At 37.6% G+C, this 16,572-nt stretch overlaps 2 protein-coding genes across 2 annotated transcripts; one reads left to right on the forward strand and one right to left on the reverse strand.

Annotated features, from left to right (window-relative positions):
- Positions 1–642: 642 nt before the first annotated feature.
- On the reverse strand, positions 643–4,662 carry LOC132172738 (uncharacterized). The gene is made up of 2 exons (XM_059584295.1): positions 4,312–4,662; positions 643–3,220 (listed from the first exon to the last, which is right to left on the reverse strand). The coding sequence occupies exon 2, from the start codon at positions 3,104–3,106 to the stop codon at positions 848–850; it is 2,259 nt and encodes a 752-aa protein (XP_059440278.1). The 5' UTR covers positions 3,107–3,220; positions 4,312–4,662; the 3' UTR covers positions 643–847.
- Positions 4,663–7,627: 2,965 nt separating this feature from the next.
- LOC132172739 (pre-mRNA-splicing factor ATP-dependent RNA helicase DEAH7-like) lies at positions 7,628–15,645 on the forward strand. Its single transcript, XM_059584296.1, is given in 15 exon segments — positions 7,628–7,892; positions 8,773–8,873; positions 8,875–8,987; positions 9,332–9,508; positions 9,639–9,784; positions 10,484–10,581; positions 11,017–11,125; positions 11,743–11,920; positions 12,050–12,279; positions 12,400–12,576; positions 12,930–13,001; positions 13,132–13,308; positions 13,541–13,602; positions 13,700–13,852; positions 13,945–15,645. Coding segments are annotated over 15 exon segments (3,423 nt in total). The 5' UTR covers positions 7,628–7,889; the 3' UTR covers positions 15,572–15,645.
- The last annotated feature ends 927 nt before the right edge of the window (positions 15,646–16,572 follow it).

The raw sequence follows: 16,572 nt of genomic DNA on the forward strand, positions 1-16,572 counted from the left end.
GCACAGCAATCCCACGTCTCAACTAAAACCATTAAACTAATTGTGAATAGACCAACAAATGAAAATTTGTTTAAAATCAGTAGCATGCCTCAGCTAAAGCCATTAAATCAATCGTGAATAAACCACCAGATAAAAGTTTGTCTAAAATGAGCAGTATGTCCCTATCAAGCCTCACTAACCGCTGACCCATCAGTGCACAAGCAAACATATTCGTTTTCCACCATTATAAAAATCATACAAACAAAAGAATAACTGTACCCCTCCATGCCTGTGCAAGGTACTCTGATGCTATAGTGGTTGGTGCAACCATCACAACACTGCAAATCAAAGTTATCATGATTGTGCAAGACAACAGAAAACATGATACAAAATGGAACATAAAAAAATATTATAAAGAGGCATATGTTGGACTTGGAACCAATAACATCTGTGAAAAAGCCATGAAGGTAATTAGATAACACTGGATTTCCATTTTTTTTTAATTTTAATTTAATTTAATTTTTTAATATTTTTAATCATTTTAATTGTCAATTTTTTAGGTGTGCTAACGTAAATTCCCGTCAATTTTTAGACGGAATTTAGACAAAAGATAGCCATGATGAAGCAAACAACACCAAAAGAAAGAGTTTCCGGGAAGAGAAATTGCAAGCTACAACCATGAAACATTATTATTGAATTAACAAGGTGAACATTCACATAGGGCAGCTGATAATGAGCTAATCTCACGTAACTGTCAAAGTGGAGATACATTTACTTCCCAATCTAACTAATAAAAACTACAAACAATCACAAAACAAGAATTCTTACATACATCTTATAACAGTTAACTAATTGTAACAGCAACAACTTATATGGGTGCTGCACATGTTGTTCTAAAATGACCGGTCTGATTGCAACGACTACAATGCACAACCCGCTTCACACGGCCACGGTCTTCTGCTCGAACTCTCTTTTTTCTCGGTCGACCAGGCGGCCGAAGTGATTTGGGCGGGTTAATAAGAACTTCGATACCTTTGCTGGCATTTGGATCTCCCTCAGACAACTCTTTCCATAGAGATTTATCAGGGATTGGATGTATAGTTTGTGAGTATGTCTTGCGATAGGTTGCAACAGTAAAACAGCTCTCAGTAAATCGATGGACATTCTGCCTGCAAGAGAGAAGCGCTGCCACAGCATGTGCACAGGGCAAACCATACAACTGCCAGCCCCGACAAAGGCAGCATCGATTCCGAATGTCAACAATATTTGTTCCTTCATGAGATATAACTTCAAATTCCGCTTCATTAGCACGAAGCACCTGATAAGTGCGAGCACGCTCAAGAGCCTCTGCAACACGCCTCTCCGCAGAAGGCACGAGTATCGATGTCCATTGCATACTGGTCTCTCGGCGTTCATTGAACCAAGTCATTAGCTGCCTTCTAATGCACTCCATCATCTGAATTATTGGAAGCCCAGAGGCCTCCAGAATCCAAGTATTTAACGATTCAACTATGTTAGCTGTTAAATGACCAAAGCGTGTTCCCTCAAAATAGGCTGTAGCCCACAATCGAGGGGGGATTCTTCGAATCCAATATGCAGCATCTTGTGAGATCTCTTCGATTTCCAAAATTTTTGCTTCAAATTCAATCACGGTGAGAGCATGAGCAGCCTCCCACAGAAGGTTAACAAGCATTGTGTTATTAAACTCCTTGCGAAAGCTTTCACTCAAGTGACGCATACAAAATCCATGAAATGCGGTTGGAAAATTCGCTTCCACTCCATCTACTATTCCCTTCTGCCTGTCTGACAAAATGGTAAGCCTGGGCATGTTTTCTGTATTAATTTCAAGCAGGTTGTGAAGTTCGGACAGAAACCACATCCAATTATCATCATTCTCCTCATCAACTACACCAAATGCAAGAGGAAACAGAGCACCATCGCCATCAAAACCAGTAGCAAGAAGCAAAGTGCCAAGATACTTGCTTTTCAAATATGTCCTATCAAGCCCAAGTAGTGGCCGACAAGCATTAAGAAAACCATAAATTGATGCCTGAAATGATATGAATAGACGCTGAAAGCAGCTATCAGTTGGGTTTCCATAAACAGATGCAATACTCCCCGGGTTTGTCCGTTTAACCTGTTCACAGTATGGTGGAAGCAAGCGATACCCTTCTTCGAAGGATCCACGCATAGCAGCCATGATCCGCTCCTTGCCTCGCCAAGCTTGCTTGTATGATAAGGTGATACCATGAACCCGGTGAATTTCTTCAAGTATCTCCTTTGGCTTGTAATTGGGGTTCTCCCTGAGCCGTTGCTCCACAGAATTTGCAACCCACTGAACTGAGGCTTGCTGATGGCCAAGATGAGCAATTCCTCCACATGTATGAGCCTCATGGATTGTCCTGATTGTGAAAGTTGGAACCCCTGGGAGCTTTGCAGCATGAATGCGCCAGGGACATCCCTCACTGGCACATTTGGCAGTAAAACGAGTCTTGTCAGATTTTATGGTCTGCATTTCAAAGTGCAGAGCAATAGCTGTATCCCTCAAGGCTCTTCTACAGCTCTTGACATCGGGGAACTCTTGCCCCACTGAGAGCTCATAATTTGGACCAGTAATAATTGCACGAGCCTGGATTACATGACTGGAATCGAGTACAAGTTGGGACTCCTGAATGGACAGATCTTCTGCAGACTCAATCCCCATTTCCTGGCTTTGATCAATAGCTAGTTCCAGATTCTCATCAAGTTCTTGGCTTTCTGAAACAGCCAGTTCATGGTTCTCAGATAAAGCTAACTCGTGATTCTGTCCAGTAAGAGCCAACTCATGGTCATCATGGTCAGGTTTCCGATCCATACCTAACTCATTCTCATGCCCATAATTGTGACCATCATCCCCTTCTTGGTTGTGGTCTTGCCCTAAACCCAGCTCATGGTCATGGGCATGTCCTAAATCCACTTCATGGTCATGGGTCTGTCCCAAAGCCAAATGATGCTCATGAGCTTGTCCCAATTCCAAATCATGGTTCTGTCCAAGTCCTACATTATGATTGTGGCCCAGAACCAACTGCTGATTCTGCCCAAGGACTAAATTGTGACTTTGCCCAAGTATCAAATCATGGTTAGCCATTGACTTAATCAATCACCGTACACCAAGAATATCAATAACACTCTCCCTGGCCTCCAGGACAAACTACCAAGTTATAGTTGGAAACAACCACCTTCCAATTCTACTGAAGAATGCCTGCTAAGCAAAAATGATATTGTTAGTCTGAAAAACCATAACATCTCTTTCACATCCAGTACCAATGCTGATAAAAGGCATTACATATGATAAAACATACCAAACTTTGCAATCCGCCCTTAATAATTCTTAAGCCTCCTTTCTTTCTCAAATTTGCAAAACCCCCAAATCGGATAATTAATTTTCAAAGTAAGAGCTTTATTTAAACTTTTTTTTTTTTTTTTTAAGTTTTATTTAGCTAGACTATATCAGGTCTCCCTGCCAAAACTGTAATTGCAAAGAAAAGAAACAGAAAGTCCTACACTCCATTAGTACTGACTTTCAAAACTGTAGTATTCAGACAAAGACAACAAGCACAAAAACCATAAGCATATAAACAACCTAGGCATGCACGTGGAGCTGCTCACACTCTTTTAGATTAAAAAATAAATCAAACTGAAGAATCAAAGCTCAGCTGCTGTTATCATAGGTTCACATCTAGAATTAACAAATATGTAAATCCACAACAGCATTAAGACCAAAATGCCACCAAAGGTTCCACCCACACCTCTATTCTACAACTCTAGCCAACAAACCAAGACATGGGAAGAAGTTCAAGATACATCAAAGTTAACTGCTTAACCAAAATAGTCATCACCTCTTTGGGTTGCAAAGAACAGGTAAGATAAAGAAGAAACTGAACTTATGAATCTTATACAATTTACGCTTCTTTTTTTTTTCTTTTGGCCTCAAGACGTTTTACACAATGGAGCACAAACCTCCATCACGATTAATCTTAACACAATCATCTAACCACCACTCAACTGAGCTTCATAGTAATCGTATCCTATACTGAAACTCCGAAATATACAAAACGAGGAACCGTGAGCTTCAAATCTAAAGATTTTTTCATTACTTTCACTAAGCTATCCACTCCCAATCTAAACCACAACCCCGCAAGGAACAAGCTTCAACAAAAACCAAATCACACCCAACACGCAAAACAACCACAAAACACAAATCAACAGCTCAAAAACTAAAATATCAAGAAAACAAATAGAGCCCATCAAACAAAACCTCAAAACAGCGAAATCCAAAGAAAAAGAAAGTACCTTCACTAGTCGAAACCCTAGCTCCAAACCCAAAATTACATCCTCATAAGCGCCAAACACCCACAGGAGCTAGGGTCTTGCCCAAAACCTCGAAATCCGAAGCCTGAAAGCTTCAATCTAAAATCCAAACGAGAATTGAGAATTAGGGTTTGCCAGAAAGAGAGAAAGTGGAGAGGAAATTTTTTGAAAAGGAAATGAGAAATTTGAAAATCAGGGGTAGGGTGGATTTGGCGGGTAACGGGAGAAAATCGGAAATTGGGTGAGGGAAGGGCAAGAGGCGAGGAGGGTTGGAGGGGTGGGATTGGGAAATTGGGAGGGGCAGAAGAGGAAGAGAGTATGTGAGGGCTGAGAAGGGAAATTACAGGTTTGGGGGTGAGGAACGAGAGGGGGTATTTTAGGGAAAAAGATAGGTTGATTTTGGGTGCGTCTTTGTTGGGTTTTCTGGAGTTACTGTTTTGTCCTTGCACCTGTGCGAGGGTGGGATTAAGTTGGAAAGATAACTGAACTAAGGGTAATGGTATCTTGACATTTAACTTTTGAGTTTTTTACTTTAGGCAATGGTATCTTGCTGTATTATTTATTTTTATATGCTTTTTTTAAGACAAAGATTCCAAATAGACATAGAATATAAAATAGAAGAACAAATCATCAAATTAAACCAATAATGTTTATCAAATTTAACTATTACATAATTCACCAATAATTTAAATTAGTACTTGATAAAAAAATAAAAAAAAACATAAAGTACATTAAAAATTAGCCTAAACATAAATAATAAAGTATTGTTTACAGCCCCACAAATGGACCAAGCTATATTGTCACAAACCATTTTCATCTCCTTATCATGTATATTGCCAAATGCCAACGTTTTCCTAATTGATATTGTCTCATTGATTATCGAGGTTATCTTTATCTCACTTAAGCCCTTTATGAAGGACAACGGTAGCAACTACAATGAGCATTTGGTCTTCAATAACATAATATGGCATTTGCCTTAAAATTCGCTACCTATTCTTCCACACGCTAAAAAGTTCGCTCGATAACACTTCTAAATGATGAGTAAACATAGTTAAACCTCTCTTCTATCCCATTTCCTTGACCAACTCGACAAAAATTTGGAAGGTGATATCTCTCCCCTTTATAAGGTGTCAAGTATCCTTTCATTAAGGGGTATCCAGCATCAACCAAATAATTTTTTCCTACACATGATAATAATAACTATCTATGAGATATACATAAACAATATGCATTCATAACAATAAGATTAAAAAAAATATATTGTACCTGGTGGTGGTTCAGAAAGTTTGCAAATGGTTTACGGATAACATCTAAAAAAAAAATGTGTATCATGTGCCGCACCTTTCCATCCTGCTATGATAAACGTGAAAAGTAAATCAAAATTGCATGCCACCATCACATTTTGAGTTGGTGTTCCTTTTCTTCCAATGTATAGAATTTGCTTATCCTCTCTAACAACAACTGGGACGTGTGTTCCATCAATGGCACCGATACAATTATAAAATACACATTTCGTTAAATTTTAAATACTTATTAAATTGCTTTAACAAAATGTAAGCACAAATTTAGCAATATTGATAAACAAATAAAATAAGTACCTTAAAATGTGGCCAATACACTGGACTATGCAGTATTTTTTTAGGAACTTCATTGAAAGTAGGATTAGAAGGTTTGATGAGATCATTTACCATTAGGTTAAGCGCATTGAGAACTTTATGAAAATGTATGTTTATAGTCTCACCAGAATGTTGAAATCTTTCTTGAATTAGTTTATTACATGATCCTTGTGCAAGTGTCATCAAACATATTCTTACCGACTCTTTTAGTCTAATATACCTCGTGTGCTTAAATCCATATGTATATTGTAGAACATTACATAATTGAAAGAAAACATGTGGTTTTATTGTAAACATCATGGCATTTAGTCTCATTACCAATCATCATATGTATCGACCACCTATATCTAGTTTCTTAAGAATTTCTACAAGGTTGTTTATCAATGTATTTAATGGCATACGTCACTACTACACGACATCCAACAAAAACAAGATGGTATAATTCATCATCATTCTCGTCATTATCATGATAATGATCATCATTACCATAATCCATATAATCATCATGGTCCAGCATCTAGAAATTATCACAATTTTAAAGGTGGAAGGGTGAGTCCACGACTCAGCAAGTTCAAGCAAATTGACAATTTATAATCAGAGTTATATTTTGTTTGAAAAAAAATCTATCTCTTTTTGTAATGAGAAAAGTGTTGAAAAGCTAGATTTTTTGGTGTATTTTGGGCGTGGGAAGCTACTGTTAGGGTGTTTGTTCGATCAAAACGTAACATATAATTACTTGTTTGAACCTTTGATCGTAGCTCGTTTGATTAAACTTGTCAGGGGAAGAGAACATATGAGAGAAGATGTACAGTGACCAGGGGTTAAGAGTAATTAGTGTAAACTAGAGTTTAGGATTTTAGGAACAAGATCCTCTTCATTTCATTTGAACTGAAAAATATCTAGTTAGTTATAGACTTATAGTATAGAGATATTTTTGTCTTTTAACTTTTTGTGACCCACTTATGACCCATCGTGGGTCACAAACCCTCAATTGGGTCACAAAGGGTCACCAAGGTGGACTTGGATCCTCTCCATTTTAAATGAAATGGAGAGAAACAAGTTAGTTGTTTTTAGGAAGCAATTTTGTCATTTCTGGGCTCCCTATTTTTCATTTAGACAAAAATGCCATCTTAAAACAACTAAATGAAGGAGATGATCTTTCTCCCACCAAGGTGACCCATGATGGGTCACTTTTTTTTTTTTTTTTCTTCTTTTTTTTTTTTTTTTTTTCTTTTTTAATATAGTTATTAGAATAATAAATTTTTATTTATAAATAAAGGTAAATTTAGAATTTTAAAAAATTGTAAGGGTATAAAGGTATTTTACTTATTCTACCGTTTGATTTAACTCAAATATCTAACGGTAGGAGTATTTGGAACGAAACGAAAGTTCGAGTGAGATATTTTAAACTTTAGGGTGTTTGCAAAAAATACGTAAGTTTAAAGGAAATAAGTAAAGTTTTTCTTAATATTTTAATGGTATAGAAAATATAAAAAACTTATTATGAAATATATTTTCACAGGAAAGGAAAAAATAGCTTTATACCCTAAACTTAAAAAAATAAATAAAAGAAAAGCTGCTCCTGGTGCATTGAGGATGACATCTTGAATTCTTGATCCACAAATTTGAGCTTTTGGCCTAGTTTACAAATTTGAGATTAAAAAAACTAATATATATATATATATATGGGTCAAGTTGTCTACCCGCGTCTAATTTGAAACACCCTCTCTCAATCACTCCGATCTCTCGCTCTCGGAGTCTCGCTCTCTCTCGGTCTCTCGACTCTCTCCGGCGGTCTCTCCCTCTCTCTTGGTTCGCGGCGCAGCGGCGCTACCACTACGGCACTACCTCCGTCGGTCTCTCCTTCTCCGTCCATCTCTCCGTCGGTCTCTCCGTCTCTCTTGGTTCGCGGCGCAGCGGCACTACCAGCCTCCCACTACCTTAATGGTATAAACTAATTTATCAAAACCCTAAACTGCAAAATACCAAAAATGCATAATTTTCCCTTAGTTTAAGATAAATGATTAAAATAAAGATTAATTTCATCATTAGTTCAAGATTATATGTACTGGGGTTGCTCCCTTTTTCAGTTCTTGTTAGTGAAATTATTTTTCTGAGAAGGCTCATCTTACCAAACTTGAAAGCCTTTTATACCTCAAGTTCTATTGTTTGGGCCGTTGAAACGTCTAATTATAAGAATGTCAGCATGACAGCAACAGGAATGGACTGCTTATAGGATTCAAATTAACATCCTATTTGTATCTTGGTCCTGCAAGCCCTTGTGTATTTGTGGTTTTGGACCTTTTGGCTGCCTTTGCAATTCAATGTTCTTGATCCTGTTTGTTGGTATTTCGACAGCACTTTTAATTGAACTGTTGGGAGGTTAATATGGTTTTTAATTTGGACATAAGAGTGATATGGCTATTTTGAAGGTTTCTTTATAGGGTCTTCAAAAAGATGAACTGCTGTTATCAGTGTGCATGCTTAAGTGGCTCACTTTGTTTACCGATAATATAATGTAGACAAAGTCATAAATATTTGAGGGGAATTTGAACTTGCTTGTACTTTGGTTAAGCTGATTATATCTTGATGAATTAAGTGTTGAGGATCTTCTTCTTTTTCATCTGACTAGGGGTTCTCTTTGTATACTCCATGTGTGCTCATTCATTGATAATGAAATTACTTATAAAAAAAACTGTTGAGGTTCTTCACCTTATTGTTCACTGTGGTTTTTCGTATATGTGTTCCTCGTTTTTAAAGTGAAAATGTACTACTACATTTGATGTTGTAAATAATACTGATATGCTGCTGACTTCTCCAATTCAAGGTTCCAAATACACCGACTAGAAGTCACCAGAATATTCGTTCTTGGAGTCCTAGGTATGAAAGGGATGACACAAGAAGTGAAAGAAGGGTGGGACGTAGGCAGTTCTGACAGAGAGAATTATCTCAGAAGGGAAGCACGCTATCGACATGATCAAGACTATGATGGAGAATATAGAAGCAAGCGAAGTAGATATGAAGGTTCAAGGGGTACACCTGGTATGTGATACTTCTGTTTAGTTTTGCGTCTTGAAGTTTTACTTTCTTCAAGATATAGAAAAACAGAAGAGGGATGTGGTAGAGTGTGGTGTTATGTTTTGATATTGAGAAGTCTCACAAGTACCAGAAACTTGTTTTTGGATAGGTGACCTAGAAAGTGGTGAATATGCACATTTTTTATTGAAGAAAGATGTTTTTACATGTAAGAAAAATGAAATAAAGAACATGAAAATAATCTATTTACTTTATTAACATTGGTTTATTGACAGGATATATATATATATATATATCTCAAAAAATACAAGGATATTGCTTTCTAATTCAAAACTGTGCAAATCTTGCAGGTAGATCTGACTGGGATGATGGAAGATGGGAATGGGAAGATACACCACGCCGTCGGGATAGTCACTCTCATACCAGTAGGCGCCATCAACCTTCACCATCCCCAATGTTAGTTGGGGCATCACCGGATGCACGACTAGTTTCCCCATGGTTGGGTGGTCACACACCTCTTTCTTCGGGTATGTTAGCTCGATGTGAATTCTTCTCTGTGTATGTCAAAACATCAATTGTTTTCAAGCTGGCTATTTATGACTGTATATGTTGATTTTTGGGTACATAACTTTGACTCAATATTTGTAATAAGTACAGGTTCTGCCAGTTCTCCCTGGGACCATGTCTCTCCCTCTCCAATTCCAATACGTCCGTCTGGATCCTCTGTGAGATCCTCGAGTTCTAGACATGGTGGGAGGTCCCATCAACTTAATTTTTCTGTGGAAAATTCAGAAGCATTTGAGGTGTCATACTTACAACTTTTTTCCCCATTTCTTTTCATTTATTTTGGGAATTAAGGGTTCTGCATCTTAAACTCTGTTCATATTAAGTAAGTTTTATTTTTTTGGGGAAACTTCATGTACACCATTTGAGGTATTATACTTACAACTTTTTTCCCCATTTCTTTTCATTTATTTTGGGAATTAAGGGTTCTGCATCTTAAACTCTGTTCATATTAAGTAAGTTTTATTTTTTTGGGGAAACTTCACGTACACCCTCCGAAGTATAAGCGGTTTTGTAATCATAACCTCGAAGTTTAAAAATTTGCAATGTCGGCATCTCATGTTTCAGCCCCTTTTAATTTCACCTAATTTTTGTTAACATGTTTAAAATGCCCCAATTTTTTTAAAAAGCAAAATGTGAAAAATTCAAAAAATGCCCTGGACTCATGCTGTGGGTCACCAGAATTTTGAAAAAAGGAGGGGCATTTTAACAAAAAATGGGTGAAATTAAAAGGGGCTGAAACATGAGATGTCGACATTGCAAATTTTCAAACTTCAAAGTTGTGATTACAAAATCGCTTATACTTCGGGGGGTGTAAGTGAAGTTTCTCCTATTTTTTTCACATTGAATAGTGGTGATTGTGGATTTCCTTGCTTGGTTAATTCACATGCTATTCATTCTATCTACAGGCTTTTTCATTATTAAAGTCATGTGTGTAGGATGGAGGTGCTGATAAGTCTGATTTCTCTGAAGAGCACAAGTACGAGATTACAGAAAGTATGCGTCTCGAGATGGAATATAATTCTGACCGTGCATGGTAATTTTGTTAATGGACATGTTGTTATTCTTTGATAAGATTCGATTCCATGATATTTGCTGCATAAGGATGACCACATTTAGTACTTTGATAACACAATCTGTGAACAACATTTGTGGCTGCTTTGAATTTTCTCAATCTGCAATTCATGTTTACAATCTTTTGGAATCTTCAAGCAAGCAGTAATTGATGGTATCATTTGATTTGCTTCTTCAAACTGGAACTAACTCTTAGAATTTTATCTCAATCCTTTATAGCACCTCTTCTCTGGAATTGTGCTAGCAAAAATAGAAAGAAAAAAAAAAAAGCCTCCTTTTAAAATCAAACTTATATTTGTATATATTCCATCTTTGATTTTATATTATAAAATTTATTAGTGCTACTTAGTTGCTTAATTGTCAGCTTATTTTGATTAGTACGATTTCTATTTTATAGGTATGACAGAGAAGAAGGTAACACATTGTTCGATGCAGATACCTCGTCGTTTTATCTGGGAGATGAGGCTTCTTTCCAGAAGAAAGAAGCAGAATTGGCCAAAAGACTGGTATGTTAAATTGTATTATTATTTTTTGGAAATATGTTTAAACCATTTCTCATCAATGCATAAGTATATAATATTAGAAATGGGTCTTGGGCTTAACTCAACCCAAAAGCTAGCTCAAGAGTTGAGGTTTTCCCTCAACCTTATAAATGGCCAATCTCCTTAATACCCAGGCAATGTGGGACTTCCAACACACCCCTTCACATGTGGCGGGAGAACATTCAAGCCAACACGTGCGACAATGGGTGAGGGTGGGCCACAACCAATTAATTGGGTTAGGCTCTGATACCATATTAGAAATGGGTCTTGGGCTTAACTCAACCCAAAAGCTAGCTCAAGAGTTGAGGTTTTTCCTCAACCTTATAAATGGCCAATCTCCTTAATACCCAGGCAATGTGGGACTTCCAACATATAATACCACTGTTATATTAATAGGTGCTTGCATCTGTCTACCTGTTATTTTCCTGAAATATATATCTTATTGAGTACCTTAGAAATTTATAAAATGTTGTTGAGTACCTTAGAAATTGATAAACTTAAGATAGTGGTATAGATTGTTTAGTTGCTCAGATTATGTACATTCTCGTCATCTCTTTAAGGATTTGTAATCTCCAACGCAGGTTCGGAGAGATGGAACCAAGATGACACTTGCTCAGAGCAAAAAGATGTCCCAGCTCACTGCCGATAATGCTCAGTGGGAAGACCGGCAACTATTGAGATCTGGAGCTGTTAAAGGGACTGAGGTGCAGACAGAGTTTGATGACGAAGACGAACGCAAGGTTATTCTTCTTGTACATGGTAAGAGAATCTTATAACAAACCTTTTCAACTAGTTGATGAATTACATGTCACTTGCTGTGCATGCACATATGAATTATGATGTCTACCTTCTTTAGCTAAAATGTCCCCCCTTCTTTTCTTGTAACAGATACAAAACCTCCTTTCCTAGATGGGAGAGTTGTTTTTACTAAACAAGCAGAGCCAATAATGCCAATAAAAGACCCAACATCAGATATTGCAATAATTTCGCGCAAAGGATCAGCTCTGGTTAGAGAAATTCATGAGAAACAAAGTATGAACAAGTCACGCCAACGTTTTTGGGAGCTCGCAGGCTCAAAACTTGGTGATATTCTTGGTGTTGAAAAAACAGTGGAACAGGCATGGTGCTTTTTAATGAAGATTTGACTTTTACCTTCCTTGGGTTTTAAACTCTCTCCTTTCTTTCTTCTTCTTCTTCCTCCCTGGGTAGGCATAGGTCTAAGACTTGTGTTTTTACAGATTGATGCCGACACTGCTGTTGTAGGCGAAGATGGTGAAATTGATTTTAAGGAGGATGCAAAGTTTGCACAGCATCTAAAGAAGGGGGAAGCAGTAAGTGATTTTGCAAAGTCAAAAACCTTAGTGCAGCAACGTCAGTATCTGCCAATCTATTCTGTGAGGGATGAGTTATTGCAGGTTTGTCGCTATTCCTTTGGGCACATTTTTGTTTGATCCAAATGACTGATAATTGCTTGCTGTCTCGCCTTTGAAGGTAGATAGGAATATGTGTTTTTGAAATTTATGAATGAGCTTCTGGTTTTCAAAATCTAGGATTTGGGAAGTGCAATCAGTTGGTCTACTCGTAATTCTTTAAGTAATTTTATGGCATCATTTGCTCGAAATTCATTTTCCTAGTGTATTTTAGAGTCCTTGATTTTTCTTTTTTTATTTTTTTATTATTTTGGTTTCCATTTGGTTTTCCTCTTCAAATAATTTATATTACCTTGTCTTTGATGTGTCCTAATTCTATTTGAATGTTTTCTGGATAGGTAATTCGCGAAAATCAGGTGGTGGTGGTTGTCGGAGAAACTGGTTCAGGAAAGACGACTCAATTGATGCAGGTTCCTTCAAGCTTTATATGATGATGTTATTATTATAATTATTGTTGTTGTTGTGGTTGCTTATTAATAATAATGCTTGAGGCATATGTGCCTTGTCAATTGGAAGCTGATATTTGGATTTTGTTAACAGTATCTGCATGAAGACGGCTACACTACAAATGGTGTAGTTGGTTGCACCCAACCAAGACGTGTTGCAGCTATGAGTGTTGCAAAAAGAGTTAGTGAAGAGATGGAGACGGAGCTGGGTGACAAAGTTGGTTATGCTATTCGTTTTGAGGATGTGACCGGGCCAAAAACTGTAATTAAGGTGAATTGCTTTCTTTGTTTCCAAAAGCAAAGTTAATGGAATTCCTTAAGACACTTCCCATTTAGGCTGCTTACCATGCATGACTTCTTTTTGTAACCTTTTGTTAATCTTGAAAGTTGTTGAAATAACTACAATGCTCTTTTTTTTAGGGCACAAATTTTATGTGAATAGAGATCAATATGTATACCTTGATATGATTATATGCTAAATCTTTGCTATTTCAATTTTACAGTATATGACTGATGGAGTACTCTTGCGTGAAACACTCAAAGATTCTGATCTAGAAAAGTATCGGTATGGGAAGTTGGAAATTTTATGTCCATCTTTACATGTAGCTGTTCATTTACAATCAGAACATGATTATTTACTATCAAGGTTATTACTTTTGCAGTGTCGTTGTGATGGATGAAGCCCATGAGAGATCACTAAGCACAGATGTGCTGTTTGGGATATTGAAAAAAGTGGTTGCTCGGCGACGTGATTTTAAGCTTATAGTGACGTCTGCAACTCTGAATGCGCAAAAATTTTCAAATTTCTTTGGAAGGTAACCTTGTCATTTTGCACCACAATTTGATTATGTCATCATTGTATCTCCATCTACTCGCTTCAAATTGCTAATTTTTGAATTTGTTGCAGTGTACCAATTTTCCACATCCCTGGCAGAACATTTCCTGTTAATATCCTGTACAGTAAAACCCCATGTGAAGATTACGTTGAAGGTGCAGTGAAGCAGGCTATGACTATCCATATAACCAGCCCTCCTGGTGACATCCTCATCTTCATGACTGGCCAAGATGAGATTGAGGCAGCCTGTTATGCCCTTGCAGAGCGTGTGGAACAGCTCATATCATCCACGAAGAAAGCAGTTCCAAAACTTCTGATACTCCCTATATATTCACAGCTGCCTGCTGACTTGCAAGCAAAGATATTCCAGAAAGCTGAAGATGGGGCTCGTAAATGCATTGTGGCAACCAACATTGCTGAGACATCTTTGACTGTAGATGGAATTTTTTATGTCATTGACACGGGGTATAGTAAGATGAAAGTATACAACCCTAGGATGGGTATGGATGCTCTCCAAGTATTCCCTGTCAGTCGTGCTGCTGCTGACCAACGTGCTGGACGTGCTGGTAGAACTGGGCCTGGGACATGTTATCGCCTATATACAGATAGTGCATACCTAAACGAAATGCTGCCAAGTCCTGTGCCTGAGATCCAAAGGACGAACCTGGGCAATGTAGTTTTGTTACTCAAATCTCTCAAAGTTGAGAACTTGCTGGATTTTGATTTCATGGACCCACCTCCGCAGGATAATATTCTTAATTCTATGTACCAGTTGTGGGTCTTAGGTGCTCTTAACAATGTGGGAGGCTTAACTGGTCTTGGCTGGAAAATGGTGGAGTTTCCGTTGGACCCCCCACTTGCCAAGATGCTTTTGATGGGTGAAGAGTTAGGATGCTTAGATGAGGTGTTGACAATTGTTTCAATGCTTTCAGTGCCGTCGGTATTCTTCCGCCCTAAAGATAGGGCAGAGGAGAGTGATGCTGCGCGTGAAAGATTTTTTGTGCCGGAATCTGACCACTTAACGCTATATAATGTTTACACTCAATGGAAACAACATCAATATCGGGGAGACTGGTGTAACGATAATTTTTTGCATGTGAAAGGGTTACGAAAGGCTAGAGAAGTGAGATCCCAGCTGCTGGATATTCTCAAGACACTAAAAATCCCTTTGACATCTTGTTGGCCTAATTCAGATATCGTGAGAAAAGCCATATGTTCTGCATACTTTCATAATGCAGCAAGATTAAAGGGTGTGGGTGAGTATGTGAATTGCAGGAATGGGATGCCTTGCCAATTACATCCGAGCAGTGCTCTCTATGGTATGGGTTGCACTCCAGATTATGTGGTTTATCATGAGCTGATTTTGACAACAAAGGAGTATATGCAATGTGCGACAGCAGTGGAGCCTCAGTGGCTGGCTGAGCTGGGACCAATGTTCTTTTCCGTTAAGGGATCGGACACATCGATGTTGGAGCATAAGAAGAGACACAAGGAAGAGAAAACGGCCATGGAGGAGGAAATGGTGAATTTGAGGAAGGTGCAAGCAGAAGCAGAAGCAGAGCGAGAAAGCAAGAACAAGGACAGGGAAAGGAGGGCAAAGCAGCAGCAACAAGTCTGCACGCCGGGTCTGCGCCAGGGCTCTACAACCTATTTGAGACCAAACAAGTTCGGTTTTGTAATTAGAAACTCTACTTTGTGAAATATCCAATGCTATTGATATGTTGAGTATGAAGTGTAAGAGAATCAATGCAGTACTTGCGTAACGGTGTACAACTTTTATCTTGTCCACGTCTAAAATTCCAGCATCACCTCCACGGGTCTAATCATATCGAGCAAGAACATTAAACTCCACAAATTAAAATAAATATAATATCATTGATGACAAGTTGGAAATGTCGTCGGGGAGATTTTGGTCAATAAGGAATATTTCAGCTTTTTTTCTTTTTAACTTTTCTTAATAATTTTCTCCACCTAGAAAAGTTGAAAGCTGTTGGTTGGTTGGCTGTCGACCAATCAAAATTCTCATGTGAGACATCATTAAAACCTCCAAGTAGTTTAGTTTAGCTAACCTAGTCAAGTGAAGCGGGCAATTTCATTGGCCCACGTCATTAGTAGGATGCTATCTCTTTCAATCTTATGCACCACACTCTAGTTTCTTTGGCCGGTGGCTTGCCTATTTCACCGACATGTCACAACTATTCATCCTTTTCTTCATCACTTAAAAAAGCACCATTTTCATTATATATATATTTCTTTATCCCTTAATTTCTCTTAATATTTATCTTTTCGTATTCAATAAAAAAGACTAGGGTAAAGTCCACTTAATCCCCTTAAACTACCATTCTAATGACAATTTACCCCATAAATTATCAATTGCGACAATTTACCCCCCAAACTACTAAAACAATGATAATGTAACCTAACTTTAACAAAATAACAAAATTACCCTTACTAAAATAAAAACAAAAATACTAAATTTTTTTTCTTCAAAATTTTAAGGGTATTTTTGTCTTATTGAAAATTATATAGGGGTAATTTTGTCACTTTGCTAGTATTGGAGGGGGGGGGGGGTACATTGTCATTATTTTGGTAATTTGAGGGGTAAATTATCACAATTGATAGTTTGAGGGTAAATTGTCACTGATGTGGTAATTTGAGGGAGATAAATAAATTTTACCAAAAAAAAAAAAAAAACTACTA

This window comes from Corylus avellana, chromosome ca2, assembly GCF_901000735.1.
Source record: "Corylus avellana chromosome ca2, CavTom2PMs-1.0".
Lineage (NCBI taxonomy): Eukaryota > Viridiplantae > Streptophyta > Magnoliopsida > Fagales > Betulaceae > Corylus > Corylus avellana.

Bases quoted from the DNA above. Each gene is read 5' to 3' on its own strand.
- LOC132172738 (XM_059584295.1), bottom strand. From the start codon at position 3,106: ATGGCTAACCATGATTTGATACTTGGGCAAAGTCACAATTTAGTCCTT.